This window comes from Chlorocebus sabaeus, chromosome 7, assembly GCF_047675955.1.
Source record: "Chlorocebus sabaeus isolate Y175 chromosome 7, mChlSab1.0.hap1, whole genome shotgun sequence".
NCBI classification, from domain to species: Eukaryota; Metazoa; Chordata; class Mammalia; order Primates; family Cercopithecidae; genus Chlorocebus; species Chlorocebus sabaeus.
In genome coordinates this window covers 90,136,826-90,151,929 of record NC_132910.1, presented here as the reverse complement: position 1 = coordinate 90,151,929, position 15,104 = coordinate 90,136,826, and the positions used below count along the sequence as shown (strand labels likewise).

The 15,104-nt window shown below is 39.0% G+C and overlaps 1 protein-coding gene and 1 non-coding gene across 24 annotated transcripts in view; one reads left to right on the top strand and one right to left on the bottom strand.

Annotated features, from left to right (window-relative positions):
- ELF2 (E74 like ETS transcription factor 2) overlaps nt 1-10,404 on the top strand; it is a 117,540-nt gene extending 107,136 nt beyond the window's left edge. For 17 of the 23 annotated variants that reach the window (XM_007999817.3, XM_007999811.3, XM_037992145.2 and 14 more), the window contains 4 exons: nt 263-349; nt 6,220-6,412; nt 7,592-7,942; nt 8,666-10,404. In XM_007999817.3, the coding sequence (XP_007998008.1) occupies nt 263-349; nt 6,220-6,412; nt 7,592-7,942; nt 8,666-9,290 (1,256 nt within the window). In that variant the 3' untranslated portion in view covers nt 9,291-10,404. The remainder of the gene's footprint in view (nt 1-262; nt 350-6,219; nt 6,413-7,591; nt 7,943-8,665) is intronic. The other 6 variants (XM_007999818.3, XM_037992159.2, XM_037992156.2 and 3 more) reach the window with 1 other exon arrangement.
- Nucleotides 10,405-12,682: 2,278 nt separating this feature from the next.
- LOC119624006 (U6 spliceosomal RNA) lies at nt 12,683-12,787 on the bottom strand. The gene has a single exon (XR_005240099.1). It is a non-coding gene; the product is annotated as a U6 spliceosomal RNA (small nuclear RNA).
- Between the last annotated feature and the right edge of the window lie 2,317 nt (nt 12,788-15,104).

The window sequence follows — 15,104 nt, the reverse complement described above, 5'->3', positions numbered from 1 at the left end:
TGGCAAATCAAGGCTCTGACCAATGTATATGGCAATCGAGGCTCTGCCAATGTGTATGACAGAGATTACTACTTACTGCTGTAATCTAAAATACAGGAAGTGTTTTTAGTACTCCTTTTAGAAGCAGCTTTTCATACAGAATATATTTATCTACAAATTAGTGTCCATTTAAATGAATAATGTGTAATCAGAAAGTCTGCTAATCGTGCCTCTCATATTTTTCTTGTTTTCAACGTATGGTTTCAATATCTTATTTTTTCAGTTGGCCGTAAACCAAAGACCCAGCAATCACCAATTTCCAATGGGTCTCCTGAGTTAGGTATAAAGAAGAAACCGAGAGAAGGAAAAGGTAATGTGGGAAGGGTTGCTTTGGAAGTGAGATGATTTTTTTTCAGTTAGGTGACATTTTTGCATTTGTAAGAAAATTATTTCTAGTACATGCACATATGAGAATACTGTCGTTGGTAATAGTTCTTAATAAGGGATGTATCAGCATCATGGGGGGAGCTTTTTCAAAATACCTTTGCCTAGTTCCTACACCACAGAGATTGTGTAGCCATAGTTGTATCATGGGGGATATAGGGACTTTTGGAAAAAGTCCTAAGGAAGTCTGATACATATTCTCCTTAGCCATTGACTTAGGGGATATATGTATGTATAATAGCACCCATCCTCATATATAGCTACCCATAATTCAAAGGGGTATACAACTAAGCCTTGTTTCTAATAGATAATTTCTTTCTTTTATTATTTTTGTGAGACACTGTCTTGCTGTGTTGCCCAGGCTGGTGTGTGGTGGTGTGACCATGGCTTACTGCAACCTTGACCTCCTGGGCTTAAGCAATCTTCCCGCCTCGCCTTCTGAGTTACTGGGACCACAGGCGCATGCCACCATCCCTGGCTAATTTTTTATTTATTTATTTATTTTTTAGTTTTTTGTAGAGATGAGGTCTTACTATGTCACCCAGGCAGGTCTTAAACTCCTAGGCTCAAGTGATCCTTCCGCCTCAGCCTCTGAAAGTGCTGGGACTACAGGCATGAGCCACCGCACCTAGCCTGATACATAACTTTTTTTTTTTTTTTTTGAGACGGAGTCTGGCTCTGTCGCCCAGGGTGGAGTGCAATGGCCGGATCTCAGCTCACTGCAAGCTCCGCCTCCCGGGTTCACGCCATTCTCCTGCCCCAGTCCCCCGAGTAGCTGGGACTACAGGCGCCCGCCACCACGCCCGGCTAGTTTTTTGTATTTTTTTAGTAGAGACGGGGTTTCACCGTGTTAGCCAGGATGGTCTCGATCTCCTGACCTCGTGATCCGCCCGTCTCGGCCTCCCAAAGTACTGGGATTACAGGCTTGAGCCACCGCGCCCGGCCCTCATAACTTCTTAACTGTTTAGAAGCAATGCAAGAATTCAAAGCGAGCTAAATTTTAATTTTCCAGTCAACAAATTTCAGTCACATCAGTCACAATTCAGAACAAAACCATGCTTATTTGCTTATTTATTGACTGACTTTTACAGACAGGGCTGGAATGCAGTGGCGTGACCATAGCTCACTGCAGCCTTGTACTACTCTGCTTATAGCCTCCCAAGTAGCTGGGACTACATGCACACACCACCGCACCCAGCTAATTTTTTTTGTTTGTTTTTTTAAGAGATGAGGTCTCATGCTTTGTTGCCCAGGCAGGTCTCCAACTCCTGGCTTCAAGAGATCCTCTGGCCTCACACTCCCAGAGTGCTGAGATTATAAGCATGAGCCACTGCCCCTTGCCTATTTTTGCTTTAGAATTCGTGTATCTTGATTAAAGATAAAAACAGCACCAAATCTCCCCCATTCTGTGCTTTCTTAATTTGTCGAGTAAGATGATTTCAAGTAACATTTCTTTTTAATATTATTTTTATTACTTTTTTATTATCTTTTTTTAAATTTTATTTTAAAATCTTCTGTAGAAACAGGATGTCCCTATTTTGCCCTGGCCTCAAGCGATCCTCCCATATTGGCCTCCCAAAATGTTGGGATTATAGGCATGAGCCACCACACCTGGCCTTTAATTTTATTGTCACTCAGATTCTGACAGATAAAGTGTCATTTCAGTAGTGGTTTTAGATGTGTTCTCTCTGCCAGTCTGATAACCAAAAATTTATCACTTTCATGAATAAGTGTTTTCAGACCAATATTCAATAGTTGGATAAATTTTACATTAATATATTTAAATTTATTCTGTCCTTATCAGGTGGTTTGACTTAATAATTTTAAATAATTAAAACAGAAATTAAGTCTAGTTAAAAAAAATTGTCTCCAGTAAGCCTTCCAAGAAATTTGGTATTTCGATAGGCCAAAAAAAAAAAAAAAAAAAAGTGACATTGAACACTTACTCAGGAACTGGTGACCCAGTTTGGGGGAGGCTTAGGATACTTTTCTTACTTCCTTGTTTGTCTTTGGTTGTTGTACACTTCTAACATCTCAGGTTTCCTCTTTTAATTTATATTGAAAACTTTAAAAGTTAACATAGCGGTAAATATTAGAAAACTAAACTATAAATATACAGTTATTACTATTGTCTTTTAAATAATTCTTATCCTCAGGGGTATCACTTATACTCGAACATCTTTTGCTTAAGACTGGAGAAAAAGTCTGTGACCAGTTTTTACCAATTTAAATCATATCTCATTACAATTTCAGTCTTGTATTAAATTTGAGGCAGTGTTATAATGTAATTAATTAAAGCTATTACAGTCAAACCTATATTCAAAATCCAACCAGTGTTTTTTCTTTTGTAAAATTATGATAATAATGTTTGTCATAGGCAAATTCCTTGTTACCTGGTAAAGAAACCTTCTCTTTCTGAATCCTGTTTTCCCTAAAATCAGAAATAGAATTTTTAATAATTTTTTTCTTTAGAGACAGGGTCTCACTCTTGTCACCCAGGCTGGAATACAGTGACATGATCATGACTCACTGCAGCCTCAACCTCCCAGGCTAAAGTATTCTTCTGCCTCAGCCTCAAGTAGCTAGGACCACAGGCACATACCACCATGTCTGGCTAATTTTAAAATTTTTTGTAGAGACGGGTCCCCCTATGTTGCTTAGGCTATTCTCATACTCCTAGGCTCAAGTGATCCTTCAGCTTTGGCCTCCTTAGAATTGTTCATTTTAACTTGGGGATGGCAACGTGGGTGCAGTGAGTATTTAAAGATAATCTGAGGGGTTTTGATGAGTTTAATTCAAAACATGGAAACATTCAGATATCTTATGTACAAGGCATTGTCTATATTATACAAAAATTTCTTCCAGAATAAAATCTTTACTCACACTTACTACTATGTGAACAAAATAAAAATGCCCCAGCTACACATTTTTATGTAACTGAAGATTATACATGGTTTGTTTTAATAGTTTTTAGGTAGTGATGCTGATGTAATAGAATCCTAGAGATACAAATGTAACATTGTGAAGTTGAAAGTCAGCTTTTTTTTTTTTTTTTTTTTTTGAGATGGATTTTAGCTCTTGTTGCCCAGCCTGGAGTGCAATGGTGCGATCTCAGTTCACCGCAACCTCTGCCTCCTGGGGTCAAGCGATTCTGCTGCCTCAGCCTCCCGAGTAGCTGGGATTACAGGCATGTGGCACCACGCCTGGCTAATTTTTATATTTTTAGTAGAGATGGGGTTTCTCCATGTTGGTCAGGCTGGTCTCAAACTCCCGACCTCAGGTGATCCGCCCACCTTGGCCTCCCAAAGTGCTGGATTACAGGTGTGAGCCACCACGCCTGGCCGAAGGTCAGCTTTTTTAGGTCAACAGATGCATAACGGGCTCAACTCTGCGTTATTAATGAATTTACTGGATTTTCAGGGAAAGCCACAGTGAAAGTGAAATGCCAGAGAAAAAACATCAGTATTTTGATTGAAGGTGTTGGGGTAGTGGTGGCCGTTTTGGGACTGTATTCTCTTCTTCTTTTTTTCTCTTTTTCTTGAGACGGAGTCTCGTTCTGTTGCTCAGGCTGGAGTGCAGTGGCGTGATCTCTGCTCACCGCAACATCCGCCTCCCAGGTTCAAGTGATTCTCCTGCCTTTGCCTCGCAAGTAGCTGGGATTACAGGCACCTGCCATCATGTCTGGCTAATTTTTGTATTTTTGTAGAGAGAGGGTTTCACCATGTTGGCCAGGCTGGTCATGAACTCCTGACCTCAGGTGATCTGCCCACCTTGGCCTCCCAAAGTGCTGGGATTACAGGCATGAGCCACCGTGCCCAGCCTTCTGTTCTTCTATTAATAAGAACTTGGCATCTAGAGGTTATGAAGAGAATAAAATAAAAACAACCTGAAAAGCCTCTTCTCATGACCGCTGCCCACTACTCTCCCCTCCTTAATAAGGGAAAAAAGAGTGTGATACTTTCTTCCTTTTGGGATTAATTTTTTTATTTTACTTACCCAGATTCCTTTTCATTCTTTTATGCACATCCTAGCCATCTTCCAAAACTTCATGATGGCCTCTCAGTCCACTTTATTTTCACTCCTGGAATCCCACAGACATTATTTTCTGTGATTACTTGGGATATAGTTAATTATGCATTGCTTTGTGATAGACCTTATATTGTTTCAAATTGTTATTTATTTCTTGCATTGTTGTTTAACTTGTCATCTACTTTCTTTTCCCTTCTCAACTAAATTATAAATTCCTTGAGGCAGGGACCAGGTTTTAAATTCATCTCCTTAAGCATGATATGTGATGAATAAGCATTTTGTTCTGCAGAAATATTCTAATATTTCCTCATTTTAAAATTTTTCTAGCAGTGTGATACAGAGCTAATGTTATAGTTAACATTTGATGAATACTTGACTAGTTTTAAGGAATTACCATATTTTTCCATTTTAGGACCTCAGATTTTAAGATACAGGTATAGACAATGAAATCCTTTAAATATTATCTTCCGTCTACTGGGTGTAATCAGTAGAAAGTGATTAGAAATTTTTTTTTAAATCTGTTTTTAGAGGCAGTAATGTTCTTTTTTTTTTTCTTTTTCCTGAGACAGGGTTTCACTCTGTCACCCAGGCTGGAGTACAGTAGTGCGATCTCAGCTCACTGTAACCTCTGCTTCCTGGGTTCAAGCGATTCTCGTGCCTCAGCCTCCCAAGTAACTGGGATTATAGGTGCATGCCACCATGCTCAGCTAATTTTTATACTTTTAATAGAGATGGGGCTTCACCATGTTGGCCAGGCTGGTCTCGAACTCCGGACCTCAGGTGATACGCCCACCTCCCAGCCTCCCAAAGTGCTGGGATTACAGGCGTGAGCCACCACATCCAGCCAACAGTAAAGTTCTTTGCTATCAAGTCTTAATTGACTGGTAGTACAGAGGAAAATGATAAGAAAATACTTAAAGGGTTGAGGGTAGTTTGCACTTATAATATATATATCTCAGAGTTCATGCCTGTAGGTGAATCAAAGAAAAGTAAGTTTCTTACAAAAAGATCCTAGGTCTGATGCCTAAAAGTTTTACACATTTCATTGCATTTTGCTTGCCTATCCAACAAAATTACTAAGTACCTTTTGATGAATTTTGATCATGGAATTTAGGCTTATCATATGATAAACAAAGGTGTAAACAAATTTATTCAGAGTTTAAATCTGTATAAACTAATAAACTTGATTCTGTTTAATTCAGGTTAACTTTGCCTAAGCAATTATGCCTTTGCCTTTACTGAACTCAAAATCTAGGATAGGGTGATATGTAATAGTACAAACGCCAGAATCTGTATTTTAGCATCATAACTGTAAGCATACGTAGGGGATACCATTTTTTAAAAGTAGAAACAGGCTGGACGCAGTGGCTCACACCTGTAATCCCACAATTTGGGGAGCCTAGGCGGGCGGATCACCTGAGGTCAGGAGTTCAAGACCAGCCTGGCAAACATGGTGAAACCCTGTCTCTACTAAAAATACAAAAATTAGCCTGGTGTGGTGGAATGTGTGTGTAATCCCAGCTACTCGGGAGGCTGAGGCAGGAGAATTGCTTGAACCTGGGAGGTGGAGGTTGCAGCGAGCCGACATTGTGCCACTGCACTCCAGCCTAGATGACAGAGCAAGTCTCCGTCTCCAAAAAAAAAAAAATGTAGAAACAAGTATATTCAGGATTTTTAAGTTACGATGAAGGACACTTTATTTGCTTTTAATTATGTATTTAATTATGTTAATGAATTTGTAATCAATGTCTGTCATTGTTTTTAAAGGAAACACAACCTATTTGTGGGAGTTTCTTTTAGATCTACTTCAAGATAAAAATACTTGTCCCAGGTATATTAAATGGACTCAGAGAGAAAAAGGCATATTCAAGCTGGTGGATTCAAAGGCTGTCTCTAAGCTTTGGGGAAAGCATAAGAACAAACCAGACATGAACTATGAAACCATGGGACGAGCTTTGAGGTAAAAACACAAATGAGCTAATATTCACACAAAATTTATGTATTTCTTTATATTGTCTATTAGCTGTTTAAAGAGAAGCTGAAAATCCTTTACAACTTTTAACTTTGGGGGATATTCTAGAGGAGCATCTTAGATTTGGAAGTAGATGGGGAGATAGGAGTTTAGTCTACAGGCTTATCATTTTAACATAATTGGAAAATTCATTTTTGCAGAAAATGTGCTTTTGTACTTAGGACTATTTCTTAATAGTGTGAAGTTGTAGGCTTAAAAAAAATTAAGCCTAAACAAATTATGGTTCCTAAAGTTAATTTGTATTTTAGTTTTTAGGAGTTTGTTATAAATAGATTTATGTTGATAGGAAAATTTAAGTTTTATCAGTTTGGCCGGGCATGGTGGCTCATGCCTATAATCCCAGCACTTTGGGAGGCTGAGGCGGGCAGATCACTTGAGGTCAGGAATTCAAGACCAGCCTGGCCAACGTGGGGAAACCCCATCTCTACTAAAAATACAAAAATTAGCCGGGTGTGGTGGTGCTCGCCTGTAATCCCAGCTATTCAGGAGGCTGAGGTAGGAGAATCGCTTGAACCCAGGAAGCAGAGGTTGCAGTGAGCCAAGATTGTGCCATTGCACTCCAGCCTGGGCGACAGAACGAGACTCCGTCTCAAAAAAGAAAAAAAAGAATTATCAGTTTGATAAACCCACAAAATTCTTTCATTAGAAAGTACATGGCTTCTTCTAATTAAAGGTGTTTTTAAGTGAACACATGGTTTATGTGACAGTATTTGCAAATCTCTACTAAGTGTGGCTTAGATAATTTTTCCAGTAATATCAGTTTGTTTTTATAACCTATGTAAATCAGAAAAGAATTTCTACCAGTGTCAGTATAGTAAAATACTCAATGATAAGGTAAATTATTTCTTTAAGAAAACGAATGAACTTTCAGCTACTTTATAGATCTTAAGTTTGTAGGACCTTGGCGCCAGGTTCCAACCTGATTCCTACTCTAAATTTGTAACCTTTTGAGCAGTCTAGGCAGTAAGAGTTTTTTTTTTTCTCATCTGTTATTAGGGATAAGGGAATGTTTCTATTAGTATGCACTGTACATAGTCTTTTTGGTGGGGATAGAGTGGGGTGAAGAAATAATATACTTGATTCATTTGGTACATTTTCCCCTTACAGATACTACTACCAAAGGGGAATTCTTGCAAAGGTTGAAGGACAGAGGCTTGTATATCAGTTCAAGGATATGCCCAAAAACATAGTGGTCATAGATGATGACAAAAGTGAAACCTGTAATGAAGATTTAGCAGGAGCTACTGATGAAAAATCATTAGAACGAGTGTCACTGTCTGCAGAAAGTCTCCTGAAAGCAGCATCGTCTGTTCGCAGTGGAAAAAATTCATCCCCTATAAACTGCTCCAGAGCAGAGAAGGGTGTCGCTAGAGTTGTGAATATCACTTCCCCTGGGCACGATGCTTCATCCAGGTCTCCTACTACCAATGCATCTGTGTCAGCAACAGCAACTCCAAGGTAAGTGAGGCAAACCATTAGTTATAATGTATTTACTTTTTAAAAAAGTCTCCTTGGTGAAAGCGAAATGTCTCTTTGCTTAATATTAGTGTTCTAAGAACCCAGTGTTGTCAGGACTTTGAAAAGTGAAATATTTTAATTATGTTTTTTATTGTTGTTAAAGTAGATGTCTTGCTGGGTTCAGTGGCTCACGCCTATAATCCTAGCACTTTAGGAGGCCAAGGCAGGAGGATTGCTTGAGGACAGGAGTTCAACACAAGCTTTGGCAACATAGACCTCCTCTCTATAAAATAAAAATAAAAAATTGCTGAGCATGGTGGCACATACCTGTAGTCCTAACTACTCAGGAAGCTAAGGCAGAAGAATCACTTGAGCTTAGGAGTTGGAGGTTGTAGTAAGCTAAGATTGCACCGCTGTACTCCAGCCTAGGCGACAGACCGAGACCTTATCTCAAAAAAAAAAAAAAAAAAAAAAAGTAGATGTCTTAAATTACCTGAATTGGTTTTTATGGTTTTATAGATGGAGCTTAATGTAGGCTTTAGTTTTTAAAATATATTTGTGTCATGGTATGTTTGTGTCAGACATCAGGAATTGCCAGTATCTCTGTAAAATTTGGGAGTACTAGTTTTATACATTTTGGATTTGTATTCATCTTTTACTCAGGAGACCTATTTTCTCATTTGGCATTAAATATAATCAGCTTTTTTCTTTCTAATGTACTAGGACAGTTCGTGTGGCAATGCAGGTACCTGTTGTAATGACATCATTGGGTCAGAAAATTTCAACTGTGGCAGTTCAGTCAGTTAATGCAGGTGCACCATTAATAACCAGCACTAGTCCAACAACAGCGACCTCTCCAAAGGTAGTCATTCAGACAATCCCTACTGTGATGCCAGCTTCTACTGAAAATGGAGACAAAATCACCATGCAGCCTGCCAAAATTATTACCATCCCAGCTACACAGCTTGCACAGTGTCAACTGCAGACAAAGTCAAATCTGACTGGATCAGGAAGCATTAACATTGTTGGAACCCCATTGGCTGTGAGAGCACTTACCCCTGTTTCAATAGCTCATGGTACACCTGTAATGAGACTATCAATGCCTACTCAGCAGGCATCTGGCCAGACTCCTCCTCGAGTTATCAGTGCAGTCATAAAGGGGCCAGAGGTTAAATCGGAAGCAGTGGCAAAAAAGCAAGAACATGATGTGAAAACTTTGCAGCTAGTAGAAGAAAAACCGGCAGATGGAAATAAGACAGTGACCCACGTAGTGGTTGTCAGTGCGCCTTCAGCTATTGCCCTTCCTGTAACTATGAAAACAGAAGGACTAGTGACATGTGAGAAATAAAATAGCAGCTCCACCATGGACTTCAGGCTGTTAGTGGCAGTACTGACATAAACATTTGCAAGGGAAGTCATCAAGAAAAGTCAAAGAAGACTTTAAAACATTTTTAATGCATATACGAAAACAATCAGACTTACTGGAAATAAATTACCTATCCCATGTTTCAGTGGGAAATGAACTACACATTGAGATGCTGACAGAAAACTGCCTCTTACAGTAGGAAACAACTGAACCCATCAATAAGAAAAAGGATTGAAAGGGACCAAGCAGCTCACTACGATATCAAGTTACACTAAGACTTGGAACACTAACATTCTGTAAGAGGTTATATAGTTTTCAGTGGGAGGGGTTGGGATGGGTGATCTTATTGTTACATATAGCAATTTTTGATGCATTTTATATGCATACCAGCAATTATTACTGTGTTCGCACAGTTCTCACTTAACTGGTGCTATGTGAAGACTCTGCTAATATAGGTATTTTAGAATGTGAATTGAAGAATGGATCCCAAAAACTTCAGAAAGAGGATAGCAAAAAAAGATCTAGTGCGATTTTTATATATATATATATACACACACACATATATATATATCATATAGCTTAAGCTGATTTAAAACAAAGGCCTTAGACTAATTTTCGGTTTTCTTTCTTGAAATAAGCTAATGGCTTGTTTGTGTAAAGCTTTTTTATTAAAAGAAAAATTTTAAAAATCTTGTACCTAGCACAGTATTGTTATAGAATTTACATGTAACATTTTATATGGTAGTTTAAGTCTGTCAGTTTCTTAATTGTGGACAGATTAACAGTTGGCTCTGGCCTTTTGCTGTAACATGCCTGTGTCACTCAGCCCTGGCATTTGTGCAGACATATCATTTTCAGTTCTGCTGTCACTTGGAAGTTCAGGCTCAGCATGAATTTTTGTCAGGTAGCTCTAATACCTGGAGTTTTCTTTCTTTCTTTCTTTCTTTTTCAGTTGAAGTTTATGAGGGAAATACCAGTGTTCAGATTTGAACTATAATAGTTTGTATATTCAACATTTGAAGTATATTCTATTTTGTTGTACTCTTGTTTCAAAGTGTATTCAAGTAGGTTTTCTGAAATATAGAAATGAAATTTATCTTCTGTTTTGGTCTCTGGTGATATTTTTAACAATATTTAAAAGCCAGCATAGACGTGTTTTAGTTAAGAAGTGATAAAATATCTCTATTTCTCCTTCCCAACTACTGCATGAAGAAATTCTACTTCTGTTTTGTTCCATTATATTAACATTTGGCAAATATCTGCATGTTGCCAGTTTCTTTCTAGTTGTAATGATGTTCTGCTTAACATAATGAATTTAGTATTTTAGTTGGCTGCACTTAAAGAATTTATAAAACACTTCAAACCATTTGTTTCACAATCAGACCTTTTGTGGAGAAAAAGAACAATTACTCTTCTAGCCCTTTTACAGATTAGGAAGTTAAGGTATCTGAAGGATTATATAAACTATGTAATTTCACTACTGTCTGTCACTACATATCTTAATGCTCTTTTCTACTACAAAGAAAAGGTATCTATTTTTACATCTTTTAGAAATTTAGATGAAATCATACTTAATATTTTTTGTCTTTTATTTGTACATTTGATCACATACTACTTAGGTCAGAGATTGTTTATAACAGTTCCCTTTGTAATCTGTTAAACTTTTCCATAAATGTGTTGATGATACTTTTATACAAAAGCTCAAAGAAAAACTCACTTGATTCTTTTCCCATTTGGGAGTTACTCTCAAATTCTACCTCCTTTTAAAACATTTCCAAAATATTTCAGGTTTGAAAATTGTGCTTTGGCACTTAAGTGTATTATCTTGTTTATTGCACTGTGACTTCATTTGTTTAGTCATGTCTTCCGTAATGGTCATTTAGAGCAACAATTATTTTATGCTATACCTACCCCTCTCCCCAAGTGCTAAGCATATTAGACACTCGGGTCAGACATTTATTGATTTTGGGAACATTTGCTGAGAATATAAGTTACATGCTTAAAGACTTTCCTTCTATGCTGGATTCTTAATTGGTTCTAACAGGGTTAAACCAGGGCTATCCAGCTACCTCTGCTACTCTACTGGAAATTTTTTTCTCTTTGATAATAAGCACATCTAAAGTCTAGACCTGGGGCCAGGTGCAGTGGCTCACGCCTGTAATCCCAGCACTTTGGGAGCTGAGGCGGGTGGATTGCTTGAGGCCAAGAGTTTGAGATCAGCCTTGCCAACATGGTGAAACCCCGTCTCTACTAAAAATAGAAAAATTATCCAGGAGTGGTGGCACATGTCTGTAATCCCAGCTCCTCAGGAGTCTGAGGCACAAGAACCTCTTGAATCTGGGAGGTGGAGGTTGCAGTGAGCCAAGATGATGCCACTGCATTCCCTCCAGCCTGGATGACAGTGAGATTGTCTCAAAGAAAAAAAAAAAAAGTCTAGACTTGGAAACATACATATTGACAGTATATACTGATCAGAATGTTGCAGATTGAAATTATCAATGATGTGCCTCACCCCCATCCTTCCTGCCCTTTTAATGTTATGGCTTTTAATCTGAGCCCTTTCAAACTGTAAATCAACATAATTTATAGTTGCTTTTTTGTGTCCAGTCTGTTAGAGGGAAAAAAGCCCACATAACCTTGGCTTGATGCTACTACATTTTCTAGCCTTACTAGATCTTTAAATTATGATCAGTAGTCTATCAGTTTATTCTTTAGGCCACTTTCCAGCAACAATTCCAGCCACACCAGATAACCAGTATACCTCTATACAGAGAACTTGGTCATGAGCTGTGAATTCCCTCCATTCCTGGACCCCTTGCTACAGATGATTTACTTACTCCAACATCCATCCTTACCACCTGTCTCAGGAAGGAGGTGCCCTTCCTCCTGTACTCAGCATCTTTCTTTCACACCTACTTGGTCTCCTTGCTCCCACAATTAATAGCCTATCATTCTGTCCCTTCTTTTTCTTCAAACAGCCTGCAGTCTGAATTCTTGCTTAGAAACAGTTCTCCGTGAGATCTCCAATAACACAGTTGTCAAATTAAACAGACACTTTGGTTCACTTAATCTCATGCCTACTTCTCAAAACTCATTTGGTTTCCCATGTTTACTTTCTGCCTAACCAACTTAATTTTTCTTTGTTCTTTCTGCCTATGGGCTTCTTTTCCTCATAGAATTGTTTTAAGGATTAAATGAGTTAATATATTAAGGATTTGTAACTAGTGTCTGGCACATAGAAAACACTCTTATTGGACGTTTACTATTATTATTTCACTAACATAATTGTTAGATAATCTCACCCATGCCTGTGGTTTTTATTACCAAATCTATTGTTAAAGCGTAGACTTTGACGCTGTCTTTTTTTTTTTTTTTTTCCATTGGAGTGCTTCATGGAATTGCGTGTCATCCTTGCGCAGGGGCTGTGTTTAATCTCTGTATCGGTCTAGTGTTAGGATATGTGCTGCTGAAGCAGGCACTACTCTGTCTTAGGTGGGTTTATCTAATTGCCACTGGCTATTTCTTCCTGAGTATCCAATTGAGCTCTCTTCCCTCCAAAATCTGTTTCTCTTAGCCCAGTAAATAATTCCAGCAACCCATTACTCATGCTAGAAGCAACCTGGGGGCCATCCTAGATACTTTACCTCCTCTAATCATTAACCAAATTTCTACTCATGGTACCTTCTAAATACCTTCTCTTCCATCCTCCCTGTCTGTCTTTGTCTCACCAAGTTTCCTTCTAATCCATTCCCCAGGCTACCAGTTGAAAGCTTTCTAAATGCAGCTTTCATCACTCACGAACCTTTGTGATTGCTTCCGATTCTTCAGTGGCAATTCTTGCTAAAAAGATGCCTAAGCATAGCAATTAAAGTCCTTTGATCTGGGCTCTGCCTGTCTCCCCAAGCTTCATTATCTTGCTACTCCTCTCTTAGACTTACCTGGGCTATAATATTTCATTTTTTCCCAAATATTCTAGGCATTCATACCTCATGAGCCATCCATTGATGGCTTCTTTCTGAACAACCCATTCCTCCTTCACCTATGTTGGAGTTCAGTTTTATTTACTGAGATATGAGGTGACAGACATCAAAATAAAAGTTTCTGAAATAGGCGTGGAAACCATTCAGGTTGGGGAGTGATCTGTGAGTGAGCTCAGAACTTAAAAGACTAGAAAGAGTAAAGTATATAAAGATAGGTTGGGGGAAAAAAAAAAGAATTAGCAACGGAAGTTAAGAACTATTCATAGAGAATAAACAGGACAGATAAGGTAATATTTCAAGATACGGTGGCAATATCAAGGGCAAAAAGAAAGGCAAAACAAATCAGGCCAAAGAAAAAGCCACTGAGATTCCACTGACAATGAGAGGGCAGTTCCAGTGAGGTGTGGTGGTGAAGCCAGAATGTAAGGGATGGGGCACTTGGTACATTGGCGTGTCTGACACAGCATACACTCAGGAGTGTACATTTCTGATCACATTAACAAGTCATGTCTAATTTCTAATAAGACAAACTAAAGACAAAATTTTGGCCTTGGGGTTATTTATAAGGTCTCCTATGATCCTTTTGCTTTAAGTCTCCTATCCTACTTTTATGAGGGTACCACAGAGCACTTTATTTTTGGGAGGCAAGAGTAACCCTTTAGTTCCACAGCTATCAAAGCAACTTTTCCTTTTATTGTAGCTTTTAACCATTCACAGTACTGCAGGTCTTCAGTGGTTGTGATTCATCTAGTCTTCAACCCCTTTGTTACAATCACCATCCTCCATAATTAAAACATATTCTGTAGGAACTCAGTACACTGTGATGCCAGCCCTAATGGTAGAATAAGATACTGCTCACCCTTTACAAGGGCACCGATTTGCTTCCTATTTGCGTCACACCTCCAAACCTTTGAAACACTCACATGCAGCAGGGAGACTTATTTGAGCACCCACAACTGTCTTTCCGAACACTGCAACTCAGTAGTAATGCTTTGAGTTCAAGACTAAAAAACAGTACATCACAGCTTCCAAAGTGAAAATATAAGTAAAACAGAATTGCTTGGCCAGACGTGTGGCTCGTGCCTGTAATCCCAGCACTTTGGCAGGTCGAGGCAGGTGGATCACGAGGTTAGGAGATCGAGACCATCCTGGCTAACATGGTGAAAGCCCATTTCTACTAAAAACACAAAAAATGAGCAGGGTGTGGTGGCAGGCGCCTGTAATCCCAGCTACTCAGGAGGCTGAGGCAGGAGAATCACTTGAACCTGAGAGGCAGAGGTTGCAGTGAGCCGAGATCACATCACTGCACTCCAGCCTGGGCGTCAGAGCGAGACTCCATCTCAAAAAAAACAAAAAAAAACAAAAAAAACCCATAATTGCTTAATGCAAAATACTGCATATCAAAGACAAAACAAAGCTGTGAATTATAAATAGGCTGTAAACTAGCAGCAGAGTTACTTTCTTCCACGATAATTGTTCACATCCATTGCACTGTAGAATATTTTTTGAGTCAGTCTCGCTCTGTCGCCCAGGCTGGAGTGCACTGGTGCCATCTTGGCTCACTGCAACCTCCGCCTCCTGGGTTCAAATGAGTCTCCTGCTTCAGCCTCCTGAGTAGCTGGGATTACAGGCATGCACAACCACGCCCGGCTAATTTTTTATATTTTCAGTAGAGCGGGGGTTTCACCACGTTGGCCAGGCTGGTCTCAAACTCCTGACCTTAGGTGATCCACCTGCCTTGGCTTCCCAAAGTGCTGGCATTATAGGCACGAGCCATCACACCCGGCCTGCACTGTTGTATCTTAACTTTGAGAAA